Consider the following 13932-nt stretch of genomic DNA (forward strand, 5'->3'; position numbering starts at 1 on the left):
CGAGATGTGAGGGGCGGGATGGAGGACAGCCAATCAAGGAGATTAGCCAGACGGAAGCCGCGAGGCTACCGGAAGCCCTCCCGAGGTTCCGACCGGAAAGCGGAAGCGGCACGCAGCACGTGGGGGCGGTGCCGGTCGGAGGCTTTGCGTCCCCTTAGGTTTTTGGAGGTGAACCTGCGGGCGGCAACGGCCTAGCCCCAGGGTCGGAGCGCGAGGAACTGGAGGGACGCTGCGGAGCAGAGACCCTCTGAACATCATGGAGAGCTCTGAGGATCAACCAGGCCCACAGCCACAGTATCCCGGGAATCACTGCATCCGCGACGGCGACTTCGTGGTGCTGAAACGGGAAGATGTGTTTAAAGCAGTGCAAGTCCAGCGGAGAAAGTAAGTCAGGTCTCTGGCCTTAGGAGTTCTCCGCCGCCACCTTCTAGACATACTCTCTCACCGGGGTCCCTTTCTTGGTTCTCTGGATTCTCTATCTTCTCCCTCGTTATCTCCTCTCGGATCTTTCCACTGAGGACTTAGCCCCCAGGATCCCATCCTTGGCCCTCGGGATCACCCTCACGCCTCCTGTCTTCCAACAGAGCCGTGACCTTATTCCTGGTCCTCTATGTTAAGTATCTTACTTAATCTTTCCAGAGTCCTTTCCCCATTCTTGGCCCTCGCTCGTGTGCCCCGCCCCTCTTCAGCAAGCCCCTCCTTTCCCCCCTCCCCCCACCCCACTTCCCACATCCTGGGGTTCTTTCCTCAAATGTTGGGTTCTTCTCTCTTGTCTTCTCACAGAACCCACCCTTCACCCTCTGATCTCATCCTTGCCTCCCAGAACCCCCTCATCCCTATTTTGTGTTCTTGAAACCAACAACTTTTACCCTCCCAGATTTTCTGATTAGAAATGTGTGCTTGCTTCCAAGTACATTATTTCTATAAAATGCTTATATTAATTAAGCTTTTAAATTTAAATATAGCAGTACAGCAAAGTCCTTAGGTTATAAGTTTGATGAATGATTCCACAGTTAACACAGCTGTATAACGACTATACAGGTGAACCTTTGGTTTTTCTTTCTCGTATTGTCCTTTTAAGTTGCTTTATCACAAGATGTGGTTGTTCGAATGTGGGTCTTAAAAACATACTCTTTTAGACTAGGCTTTTCATTCCCAAGGAGACAGACAGCAACATCTTTATTTCTAAAAAGTATTCTTAAGACACATACTTTGAAACACTTTTTATCAGTTTTCTTGGCAGAAGCATAGCATTAGTTTCCATTTTATTTAGAAAATGATTCTGAGCTCAACTGCATACCAGGGCAGACTGTCCCTTCACTTTTTCCACAGGGCTGCACTCATCTGGTTGGGCAGAAGCAATCCTGGCTCTGTGAGCAGACTCTGCGCGTCTCACTCTTGCCCATGTCCTTCTGACTAGGTCCCACTTTCCTGACAGCGACCTCCTGTCAGGCCGGTCAGTTTGAGTGACTTTGAGTGACTTCTTTGCATATCAGATCAGCTGCCAGAGGGTAAACCCAACCCAGCTCAGAACCAGTATTTCACAAGCACTGAACTACTCAAAGGATGAGGCAGGGGATGGTGCACAATCTAGTCTGAGCTGAGTTTCAGCTTCTCTGAGGGGATTCATGTCCACAAATATTTTGAGTGTTTATTATGTGTCAGTCACTGAGGACCCAGCAAAGAACATGAATTGGCCCTGTCTGATTCACTTAGGATCTTGGAGAAATTCACTCAGATGATTCTAGTGAGGAGACTTAATGAAGATGGACACATACACATACAGAGTTATGAAAAGGTCTAGAGCACCAGTAGAGACTTGTGATGCATCCAGGGGTCTAGAATGATGGGAAGCCTTTGGCCGGGGTGATGTGGTGCCATCTGATTCTGTTGTGGTCAGCCTCTCAGGGCACACAGAAAGAGAAGGTGTGGGATGGGGCACAAAAACTAGTCAGTACACGTCTTTCAGAATTCAGAGTTCTATCGGTGTGGGCAGTGTCCTGAAGCTAAACAGACTTCCTGAGATCCATTGGTTCTTTGTTGAGTAGACTGTGTTATGTAGTGGAAAGAACCAGGCTTTGGGTTCAGGCAGACTTGGATTTAAATCCCAGCTCCTACTATGTAACTGCATTTTGGGCAAGACACTTTTCCTGAGCTTCAAGATTGCTCATCTGGAAAGAGCTATGTCCAGGATGACTAAATTGAGAATTAAATCAAAAAGTGTGAACCATCTGATACATACTACCTAACCTCTGATCAACACTCAGCAGGTGTTATTTCTCTTCTTTTGAAAGGAAAGTTTTTTTTGGCTTTTGTGGGATTTCCTTTTTAAATTGTGCTGTGCTTCAGTCATGTCCGACTCTTTGCAACCCTATGGACTGTACCCTGCCAGGCTCCTCTGTCCGTGGGATTCTCCAGGCAAGAATACTGGAGTAGGGTGCCATTTCCTTCTCTAGGGGATCTTCCCCACCTAGGGATGAAACCGGTGTCTCTTAAGTCTCCTGCATTGGCAGGGTGGGTTTACTACTAGTGCCACCTGGAAAGCAAAATCTGGGTAGTGGGAAAAGCTAAAATTGCCAGGGCCTCAGTAGAGCGTTGTCAGTGTTAGGCATCACTTACAAATGTGTGAATTGTCAGTAATGTTTACAGGCAAATACCATTTGGTTTTACTGGATAATTTTCAAAGAAAATGGCCATTTAGGCCAGGGAATTTGTTAAATCCGTGTCATCTCAATGACTGTTCAGTTTTGAGGTTTTCTTGTGTTCAGGAGGTGTCACAGTATGTGTGTTAGTGGCACGGCAATCTTGGCAACACTTTATGCTACTCAGGAAATCTGAAATATGCAAATTTGGACATCTTGTCAGTGCAAATTGGAGCCAGACCAATGCCTCGGAAAAAATAATGTCTTCTGTCCCTGTTTCTCATTCCAAATTCTTTGTTTTTGTGCCTTGTTTATTAATTTTATCTATCTGCCCGTAGCCCGGTTCTCTTTCATTCATTTGTCAGTTCATGGTCAGAGATAGTGCTGCCAATTATCCTTTAGGGAGAGTGATTATGAAGTAAACTAGGTCAAATATATCTTTCCTAAATTGAGTGCAGATGAGATTCAGCTTATTGATTGCATTTTTCCCCCCAGGAAAGTAACTTTTGAAAAACAGTGGTTCTATCTGGATAACATCATTGGCCATAGTTATGGAACCACATTTGAAGTGACCAATGGAGGAAGCCTTCAGCCTAAGAAGAAGAAGGAAGAGCCTACTTCAGGTGCACTATACTACTTAGGATGAATAAAATAGATGCTCTTGAGCTGTCCAGTCAGAAACCTGTCAACCTGAATTAATTCTGAAATGCTAGCCCAGGCTGTTCCCAAAGGAATCTGAACTCACAATCTGAGAACTGTAGCTCAGTAGAATGAATTAGGGTTTGGTTTTGGCTTTGAGATATCCTGGGTTCTAACTCCAGCCCATCATTAACCAGCCCTCTGACCGTGGGCCAGATATTTAATCCCATGAATCCTTGCAACTTCAGTGTAAGAACAGGTGTAGAGCCCTGTTGGTGTCTAGAAGTTACCGACTTTTGAGGTAGATAGCATATAGGGAAGAGGATAAGATGTCGGGTTTTTAATTCAACTGACTAGGTTTAAGTTCCAGCTTCATCACTTACCTGGTAACCTTGAGCCAGTTATTTGGTTTCTCTAAGGTTTATCTGTAAAATAGGACCATAACACATGCTTAATGACCAAGCTATAGTGAGTATTCAATCATATGACACATAGGAAGTTGTAACAGCCTCATGGGTTTAGTATTATCATTAAATTGAATCCTTAAATTTTTATTAAAATAAGTATACTTAAAATATTTTATGAATAAAATTATTAAATAATTAAAATACTAATGAAATTCTGATTCAAACCACTTTACTAAATATTTATTAAATATTAGATACAAATATTCATATTTTTATTAACCATCAAATACATTCCAGGCATGATTAAGCACTGCAGTTACAGCAGTTTGTTAGATAGACCATCCCATAAAATTTATTTAGCAGTGGAAGTGTTAGTCATTCAGTCGTGTCTGACTCTTTGCAACCCTATGGACTGTGGAATTCTCCAGGTAAGAATACTATAGTGAGTTGCCATTTCTTCCTGCAGAAGATCTTCCCAACCCAGGGATTGAACCTGGATCTCCCACATTGAGGGCAGATTCCTTACCATCTGAGCCATCAGGGATGCCCACTTAGCAGTGGGAAATGCCAAAAATAATCAAATAGACAAGCAAACAGCATAATTTCAGGTGGTGATGTGTGCTACGCAGATGGTGGAGCAGGGAGGTGTACTGAAGGCTGATTGAATGAGATAAGACTTGGCTAAGATGGTAAGCTCAGCCCTGAGTGATGTAAAGAGGATCCACCCACTTGGAAACGTTGCAAGAGCATTCCAGGTGGAGGGAGCAGCAAATGCCAAATTCCCGCATTGTAACCACCCTGCTGTGTCTGAGGAACATGAGGAAGTGGAGTGGCTGAGTACAGGGCTTGAGAAATGAGACCTGAAAAGTAGCCGGGTACCAAATCATGTGTAACCTTGCGGGTCGCCTTTAAATTGCTACAGGAAGTCACTGTGTGGTTTTGTGCGTTGGAATAGATGAGCCAGTTTGCATTTTAAAAAGAACTCTGCTGTCCAGGTGGATTGTTAGGGGGCAAGAGTGGAAGCAAGAATATGAATGAGAGGCTTGGGCTAGTTGTGACAAGAAAGGGTAGTGGATTGGGGTGGGGGCAGTGGAATTCATTGGAAAAGACCCCGATGCTGAGAAAGATTGAAGGCAAAAGAAGAGGGCAGCACAGGATGAGACGGTTAGCATCACGGACTCAATGGACATGGATTTGAGCAAACTCTGGGAGATAGTAGAGGACAGAGGAACCTGGTGAGTACAGTCCATGCGGTCACAAAGAGTCTGACATGACTTAGCAACTGAACAACAAAAGAAGTAGAACTGAAAGGCCAAATTTAAGTGGCCGACGGGCTGGATATACATATAAACTTAGAAGAAGAAAGATTTTTAAATAATTTCAGATCATATATGTCATAGAGCAATTTTCTTCCTTAGAAACCAAAGAAGCGGGCACTGATAATCGAAATATAATTGATGATGGAAAATCTCAGAAACTTACTCAAGAGGACATAAAAGCTTTAAAGGACAAAGGCATTAAAGGCGAGGTAAAATTCAAAGAATTTTTTGTTTCGTTTTCATTTTTTATTTAGGAAATTGGTTGCTTTTTAAAGCAGACTTTTCCTAAGGTAAGATGTAAAAATACAGTACATTTCTATTAAAAATAGCTTGAAGTGTTTATGCAATTCAGTGTGTCAAAGATTTTGTTTCTTAAACACAAGAATGTAAGTGAATGACATTACTAATATTGTTAACAAAAGGGAATTTGATAACTTACTGCATCTTAGAGCTTGACTTTGTTCATTTTCAATAATGTTTTCAGCCAGTGTCTTCAGGACTGACAGTGTACATTACCTCTTTTCTCCCTAAATTGTATATGTCTGTTCTTTTACTTTGATTTAAATGGAGTTATAAGGTACTAATATTTTAATACAAATTCTGGATAGAGTATAAAAATACTAAGTTCATCCATTTGGACTTCTGTGGAAAAGGGCCTGGAGAATCAGACTTTTGGATACACTCTGTGGTAAGAAACCTTTGAAGTTATCTGTGCTATGAAAATAAAGTTTCAGGAAATCTGCTTGCTCCTTTTCTTATAGGAAATAGTTCAGCAATTAATTGAAAATAGTACAACATTCCGAGACAAGACAGAATTTGCTCAAGATAAATATATAAAAAAGAAGAAAAAGAAGTAAGTAATTATGCTTTTAAAAGGATGAAAATACAAAATATTTTTATAGATTTATAAAATGTATTATTTAAATAAAATATTTTTAAACTAGCTTTTTAAAATTAATGTTCTGTTTTTCTTCCTCCAGATATGAAGCCATGATTACTGTTGTGAAGCCGTCCACCCGCATTCTTTCAGTTATGTATTATGCAAGAGAACCTGGAAAAATTAAGTACGCTTTGTTTCCTTTCAAAAGTATAATTGGGGGAAAATATATCTTTAAGAAAGTCATGATTTTAAATAAAATGAAAATCTTGCTCATCTGCATAAAGTATCCTCCTACTTCATAAATTGTAAGTCCTTTTTTACTGTTGCCTCCAAAGCAATCAATAATCTTATCAACATCATTTTTATGAAACAAACAAAACTTGAAAAATGATGGTTAAAATAGAAGACTTTGCTTAGCTAAAAATGAATACATTATTCTTTTTTCCTTAGCCACATGAGATACGATACACTCGCCCAGATGTTGACATTGGGAAATATCCGTGCTGGCAATAAAATGATTGTGATGGAGACGTGTGCAGGCTTGGTGCTGGGTGCGATGATGGAACGAATGGGAGGTAAGATTTAATGTTTTGATGTTCATTAAAAGCCTACCATGATTTGAGTAGAGGGGTCTAAAAAATTCAAACTCATGGAAAGTGAGGTTGAGTTACTGGAAGTTAATGAAATGACTTGGGTGTGCCTGCACAGCTCCAGTCTCTGGGAGCTTCCTCCACAGTCCACATCTCCCAGCCTGAGCTGTGTTGGCATCCCCAGTGGCAGTGTCCTTTCCAGCTTCCATGTCAGTGGGGGTGGTTCTGAAGCCTGTGACCGGCTAGGACTTCAGGACAGTGATTTCAATTTCAGTAAACTCTTGGGTAACTGGTGCTCATTTTATTGGCCTGAATTGAGGGGAGGGAATAGGGTGGGAAGAATACTAGGTATGTATCCTGTCCTAGAAGAAAACAACACAGCCTGATTTGCCTACCCTTTCTCTGACCCTGTTGAAGATAAGAACTTTTAACGGCCTGTTTAAAGATTGGCCCAGAGAGAAGCTGAGAGCCAGTCGCCAATCATGTTACATACAAATTCGCAGGCGCGCAGGGTTTTACTGTAGTGTCAATGGGGGTATACTTCTTTAAGACTTCCTGTGTACCTGTTTGGAATTGTGTTGCCTCCATTGGGAAGATACATAGAGTCCAGATGGACCTCCCTGAGGAGCTGCATCATCTTCAACCTCTGAACAACATAAAGCAGAGAAACTTTCAGTCTCCATAACATGGCATACCCTGAGGGTAGCATAGTCAAGTTGTCTCCATTAAGCAGATGTCTGTTTCTTTTATTTTTTCAGGTTTTGGCTCCATTATTCAGCTTTATCCTGGAGGTGGACCTGTTCGGGCAGCAACAGCATGTTTTGGTTTTCCAAAATCTTTCCTCAGTGGTCTTTATGAATTCCCCCTCAACAAAGTGGACAGTCTCTTAAATGGTACATTTTCTGCCGAGATGTTGTCTTCAGAGCCAAAAGACATTGCTTCAGTTGAAGAAAGTAATGGCACACTGGAGGAAAAACAGACTTCTGAACAAGAGAATGAAGATAGCATAGCAGAGGCCCCAGAGAGCAATCACCCAGAAGAACAAGAAAGAATGGAAATTGTCTCTCAAGATCCAGACTATAAGGAGCCTAAAGAGAGTGGAAGTAAAAAGGATTATGTAAGAATGTTAAGAGTTCCCACTACCCTCATAATGCTTTCCCCAAGGCTTCAGTTAACTTCATGTAAGCCTTGAGATTTGATTTGACTTTAAGAGCATCAGCTCCCAAGATAATAAATATCAAAACAGAGAAAGAGTGTGTGTGAGTGTATACATGTGTGATTTCATCTTTGGGATGGAACTTTAGGATACAGAAGCATTATATAGGTAGCTCCATGATGGTTTTATAACAGCAGGGATCTTATGTGTTTTCAACTTCCCTATAAATGATCTCCCTCTGTTGCTTTAGTTCAAGTTGATAATTATTGTTAAAATGTTTGGATAGACCAGTATTTCCAAAAACCTGACTCAGCATGTTGGTTTCTTATTTTTCTTCTTGAAGATTCAGGAAAAGCAGAGGAGACAAGAAGAGCAGAAGAAAAGACATTTAGAGGCTGCTGCTCTGCTGAGTGAAAGAAACGCAGATGGGTGCGTTGATGAAAGATCACAGGCGATGTCTTGGTGTTCAAGGGCTCTGCTTCAGGCAGATTAGCACTCTCTGCTTATCTGCTTTGGTTGTAGCGGGGACAAGCATGATGATTCTGTCTTGGATTTGTAAAGAAAGGAGACTGCATCTGGCAGGGGTGGGAAATTGATTATGCTGATTTCAGAGTTTTAAAAGAAATTGAAATTTCTCCAATGATAGCACATGATCAGATGGGGCTTTGCAGTCCCACTAGCTGCAGTGGGTGGGGCATTCCAGTTGATGTGATACTGGCTAAGGGCAAGGGCTAAGGAAAACCTGACGGGAGAGGTAGATTTGGGTATCTACAAAGCCAGTGTTACAATGTTGGATTTGTTTCCAGATTTTTTTTTTTTAATCAAGAATGTCATTAAATTCCACTTCGAGTTGCCAAGCACCATAAGAGTTTATAATCCAATTTGTGTTTCTTAGAAAGTAATAGTTCATGATTTTACCGTTTGGGATCTCTAGAATATTATATTTAAAAGTCTTCCTTGTGTGAGTCATGCAAATAAATATATGAATATTTTAGATGCATTTCAAAACCTGTGCTCCACCTTGGGACATAGAGAAATAATTTGTCTAACATTTTCTTGCAGGTTAATTGTAGCTAGTCGTTTCCATCCCACTCCACTGCTGCTGTCTTTGCTGGACTTTGTGGCTCCTTCAAGGCCATTCGTGGTCTACTGTCAGTATAAAGAGGTAATACTGACATGGAATGGACTAGAATTCTTACATCTAAACATTGCAGCCCTCAAAATAATTATTTATAGAACTCTGTTTATGCCTTTAGCCTCTGTTGGAGTGCTACACAAAACTTCGGGAAAGAGGAGGGGTCATCAACCTCAGGCTGTCTGAAACCTGGCTCAGAAATTACCAGGTACGTACATGTTCTTACAGCCAGTCCCTGGGAGCTACTCTCCTGGGTTGCCAGCACAGTAGTACCGAAAGCTGGGGCTCTCCCTATTTCTATCTACAGAGATGAAAGAGTCTCATGTCTGTAACTCAAAGTGCCCTGACCTTTCCTGACCCTTTTTTCTTTTATCATGTCATAGTAACTCAAGTCCAGAGACACTTAAAATGCAGACAACTGTGCTTAATGTTTCCCCAAGGCTTCGAGAGCACTGTACAGTGAATAACTGATAATAGCAAAATTCCTCAGCTAACAAGAAGGTGACCCTTTCCTCTTTGCTGGGATGTCTTTGCAGCAAGTGTTCAGGATTTCCTGATGGAGTCTGTAAGTTCAGGTTCTCTGAAAGGTAGAAGTGTAAGAGATTGATTGGAGAAACACCTTTGAAAGATAAAGAGAGAGGGAGCAGGATTAGGCAGGGAGCGTTGCCAGACCATCGTGCCGGTCTGATGCCTATGACAGAGTTGGAGGACAAAGCGGGAGGAAGGGCTTGCGTGCTGCTCTGAGAAAGTCTCAGGATGATGAGGAACCCCAGAGCAGAGATTGCCCACTAGAGGAGTGCAGTATTGGACAGTTGTGGTACCTGTGCTCGGCTATCAACTTGGAATAACCCATAGCCTCCATATGTGTGACTGTTAAATGCACACATCTTAAAGGAGCAGCAGCTAAAGGCTTTCTGTTGCTTCACCTCAACAGCCAGTTCCCTGTTAGAGATCTAAGACGTGGCGGGGGGCGCACCTCATGACTGTCACAGGCCCTGCTTTGCTTCCTGGATATCTTACTTAATCCAGGACATTCTGCAGACCTGGAAAACCTTGCACTTCACAGTAGTCAACTTATTTAGTTCTAGAAACAGGAGAAAAGAATTTTTGACAAGAGTTAACAGGGTGTTGGAGAAGGAAGGCTCTGGCTATATGTCAATAGCTACTTCTCCATGGACCCAGCTCCGCTGTTGACCATGAAGCTTTCTGGAGCCAAGAGGGAGAAAGCCAGGCCTAGAGCACTACACAAACCAGTTGCCCTTTTACCTCCAGGAACTTGCTTCAGGTTTAAGAGAAATTATTTCACTTATATTTTTCAAAGAAAATCACTCAAATCAATTTCTATACTTTTATCTGCACTATTATGCGAAAGAAGGACCTCCTTAGGAATTGGTCTGATTAATTTGTTCTCTCTTCAAGAGAATCTGTGTCATTTAAATTCTGATTTCTGGCATGTGTATTGTTAGCATGGCCTTATCTGCTTAGGGAAACATGAATGTCTTTCTGTCTTGATTAGGTTTTGCCAGATCGAAGTCATCCCAAACTACTGATGAGCGGAGGTGGAGGGTACCTTCTCTCAGGCTTCACTGTTGCCATGGACAACCTTAAAGCAGACCCCAGTCTCAAATCTAGCACCAGCACTTTAGAATCTCACAAGACTGAAGAGCCAGCAGCTAAAAAACGGAAATGCCCAGAATCTGACTCTTAACCTTTTAAAAATTGCTTTGATTTTTGTTCTCAGACACTATACAGTTAGTAAGTAAACCTTAAATGCCATTACTAATTGTGTTTTCATATCCTAAGAATAAGAACTTGTTTATACACCTGTTCCCAGGAAGGAGAAGTAAGCCTTTTGTCCACCTCTGACATAGCTAGGTTTGGACTGTCGAAACCTTGAGCTGAAATACCTGAACCTGGGGTAAGCAGTGGTCTGGTTTATGGCCAATTCTGTTTATTTCACAAAAATCTTTAAGTCCTTTCAGTACTCTGTGCAAATTTCTTGAGAATTTAGAGATCAAAGAAATATATTTATACAAAGTTTTGTTTATATGTTAAGCTAAGTGGAATAACACACCATCAGTGAAACTTGGGTACTATAAAGAAGGAATTTGTGGAAGAAATTTCCTCTCTTCATTACGTTCTCTTCAACCTAAGCAATATGAATGAGTGTGAGATTTACAGTACCAAAAATGTCCATCCTTTTCCTTTCAATGGAATAAACTTTTAAAAAATATTTTACTATTTTAATAGTTGATGACCTGGAAAAACTCTTGAGTATTTATTTTATTGCTGTTTTTGTCAGTAGGTGTAGTAGGGTACTTCTTTGCATTGATTTGCCAAACCTCTCATTCTTTTGTTCCAAATAAAGTGACTAGAATTTTTATGTACTATTAAAGGAAGCAAATGGTTTTTTCTCCCCCCAGAGACTTATGGAGATAGATACATGTATGTGAATATTAGTATATGCACATATATATATTTATATACACACACATGCACATGGAGACAGAATGCACTGTCTGTATGAACTATAACAAAGTTTAGTGCAGGGCTTAGACCAGTCCTCATTGCATTAGTGTCACTCCTTGTCAAATGTATTTTAAAGTGCCTTTTTTGGTGATTATTAATGCTGGTTTGTTGAGCTCTGGCATGACTGGGGGTTAGCCTTTCTAAGCTCTGAAAAAAAGTGTAATCAAATTATTTTGGTCATCTGCTGCAGCCAAGAAAAAATGTTTAGAGGAAGTCAAGGCTCTTGTCCATTGAGAATCTGAGTCTTGCTCATTAAACATGTTCATCATGTATGTTGTTAATGTCATCATAGAATAGATGTGGATCATCCAGCAAGGAGCATCTCAAAAAGAAAAAAAGATTGCTCTTTCCTAATAGCATGTACTGTTCTAAAAATGGCCAGTGGTGATTACCAACAAGTACAGTTCTGATTCCTCTTTCTTAAAACAATTGCTTTTAAGGAACAAAAGCATTTTGTTCTATGATCTGTCTGACTTATATTAATGATGCAGTTAGTGATGCCACCTTCATTCACTTTCAGCTGATTGTGACACATGGTCTGTGTAAGAAAACATGCGTGGATTGGCATCTCCAATCCAGGCATGGATTCACTGAACATGTGATCTCACTGAACATGTCCATGAAAACAGTTGTCACCCTCATGCATCCAGTCAAGTCTGGTCAAAGAGAACACAATATATGCACAGACAGATTCAGTAGTGGTTGGTCTCCACTGGTCACTGTTGTTAGAACCATATCCTACTTGAAACTCAACCAGTTTTCAAGTCCGATCTCATTCAATTCAGTCTAGGGGTCTGCACTGCCAAGGCCCTGTGTGCCCATATAGCTACCCTGGAGTTGTGAACTTAATGCACCAGGTTTATCTATTACTTTTTCTCATTCATGTAATTTACTTAATCTTTGAGTCCTGATGATTTAATTCAGTGGTTTGAAGATTTAGTGTGCACCAGAATCTCCTCGTGGGCTTATTAAAACACAGATTGATGAGCTGCACTGAGTTTCTAAGTAAGTCTGTGATGGGGCAGAAGATTCACATTTCTAAGTTTCCAGGTGACACTGGTGCTGCTGGAGCATAACCAACTACTTGAGAAACATTTATGTGTGGACACCCAAATCACACGTGTCTTGTTTGTAAAATGGACATCACCTTTGGAGCAGATAAGTGGGTAATTCTATGGCTACTGGACATCCAGTCACCAGGAGAGTTATGCGAAATAGCACTTTAATGAGTGGCCATCAAAAAGTAAAGACAATCATTAATAATGTCCATCATACTCTTCATTTGATTAGGGTACTTGGAAATATAATGTGTTAATTAGATTTTTTTAGCTTAAAGGTGTACTAAAATTGTATGAAGCAATTTTTTTCAGCTTTATTGAGTTATAACTGACATAATATTTTGTAAGCTTAATGTGTTAGTGTGTTGATTTGATACACATATATTGCAGAATTATTATCACCATAGCATTAACTAACACCTCCACCTGTGACATAATTACCATTTTTGTGGGGGTGGGGGAAGGACATTAAAATTTTACTATCATAGAGCCTGTACAGGGCTGGCCAAAGCATGTCGGGAGCAGGCTCTGAGGCCGCTGGGCCCCAGCTGCCACCTTGGACATTAAATTTTTAGAAGTTATCAGACTTTTCTGTGCAGTTCTACCAGAAATTCAGAAACCTGAAAGGAAAATCCAGTTTAGAGAGAATGTTCGAAGGATTGCTGTAACTCTCTTCATATTCTTAGTATGTCGTCAGATACCACTCCTTGGAATCATGTCATCAGATTCTGTAGATCCTTTCTACTGTATGAGAGTTATTCTTGCATCCAAAGAGGAACTCTAATGGAATTGGGTATCTCCTCAATTGTTAAATCTGTTTGATCATGCAGTTGTTAGCTGGAACCAAAATCATTGAAATTGGAGTACACGAGACAGAACCTTGTTCAGTGGAGCTCAGAGATTTGGTACAATCATTACCATTGGGTAAGCCATGGTTGTATGTATGTCATGATGGGCATGTATGGGGATCTGCTGAAATGGATGCTGGAATCTGTCTCCTTATCATTCAGGATGTTTTCTCAGACTTGGTCTCTTACCTGTGCTGTCAGCCAGGTGGCTGTCATGATGGTAGTCACTGCCTGCATCTGTATGTCAGCTTGGTCACGTTTATATTGTTCCTTATGTCACTGGGTTACGTACATTGTTGGTACAACATGCTGTTGAGTTTAATTGCTATTTAAAATGTCTCCCAACAGTCTGCTGTAATTTGTTATTGAAATAAAGTTACTGTGTATAAACAGGCACAGAGCAAGCCAGATGATAAAAATCTAAGTCTAAACTTTTTTTATAAGCAGACATTAAAAATTCTTTGTAATGGGTTAAAAAAAGTTTACTCTCAACAACTTTTAGGTATATAACTATGATTAACTATAATCACCATTTTGTTGTTGTCCAGTCGCGAAGTCACGTCCAACTTTTTTCAACCCCGTCCATGTACTGCAGCATGCCAGGCTTCCCTGTCCCCCACTATCTCCCAGAGTTTGCATCCACATCTGCTGAGTCAGTGGATCCTGTCTAACCATCTCATCCTCTGCTGCCCTCTTTTCCTTTTGCCCTTGTTCTTTTCCAGCATCAGG

At 40.9% G+C, this 13932-nt stretch overlaps 1 protein-coding gene across 3 annotated transcripts; it reads left to right on the forward strand.

Annotated features, from left to right (window-relative positions):
* The first annotated feature begins 15 nt into the window (after nt 1–15).
* On the forward strand, nt 16–13611 carry TRMT6 (tRNA methyltransferase 6). Of its 3 annotated transcripts, XM_027559405.1 has the most exons (11): nt 16–384; nt 3138–3265; nt 5107–5216; nt 5769–5860; nt 5988–6071; nt 6338–6462; nt 7236–7594; nt 7977–8062; nt 8696–8798; nt 8890–8976; nt 10285–13601. In XM_027559405.1, exons 1-11 carry the CDS (start codon nt 257–259, stop codon nt 10474–10476), a joined length of 1494 nt encoding a protein of 497 aa, XP_027415206.1. In that variant the 5' UTR covers nt 16–256; the 3' UTR covers nt 10477–13601. The 3 variants fall into 3 exon arrangements, with proteins under 3 accessions (XP_027415206.1, XP_027415207.1, XP_027415208.1); XM_027559406.1 differs by lacking the exon at nt 3138–3265 and having other exon boundaries at nt 98–384; nt 10285–13611; XM_027559407.1 differs by lacking the exons at nt 3138–3265; nt 5107–5216 and having other exon boundaries at nt 297–384; nt 10285–13611.
* Nucleotides 13612–13932: the final 321 nt, after the last annotated feature.

The sequence above is a fragment of the Bos indicus x Bos taurus genome, chromosome 13 (genome assembly GCF_003369695.1).
Source record: "Bos indicus x Bos taurus breed Angus x Brahman F1 hybrid chromosome 13, Bos_hybrid_MaternalHap_v2.0, whole genome shotgun sequence".
Lineage (NCBI taxonomy): Eukaryota > Metazoa > Chordata > Mammalia > Artiodactyla > Bovidae > Bos > Bos indicus x Bos taurus.

Coding starts and splice junctions, on each gene's coding strand:
- TRMT6 (XM_027559405.1), top strand. CDS start 257: ATGGAGAGCTCTGAGGATCAACCAGGCCCACAGCCACAGTATCCCGGG. Junction 5,217..5,768: donor ACAAAGGCATTAAAGGCGAG/GTAAAATTCAAA, acceptor CTTTTCTTATAG/GAAATAGTTCAGCAATTAAT. Junction 7,595..7,976: donor GTGGAAGTAAAAAGGATTAT/GTAAGAATGTTA, acceptor TTCTTCTTGAAG/ATTCAGGAAAAGCAGAGGAG.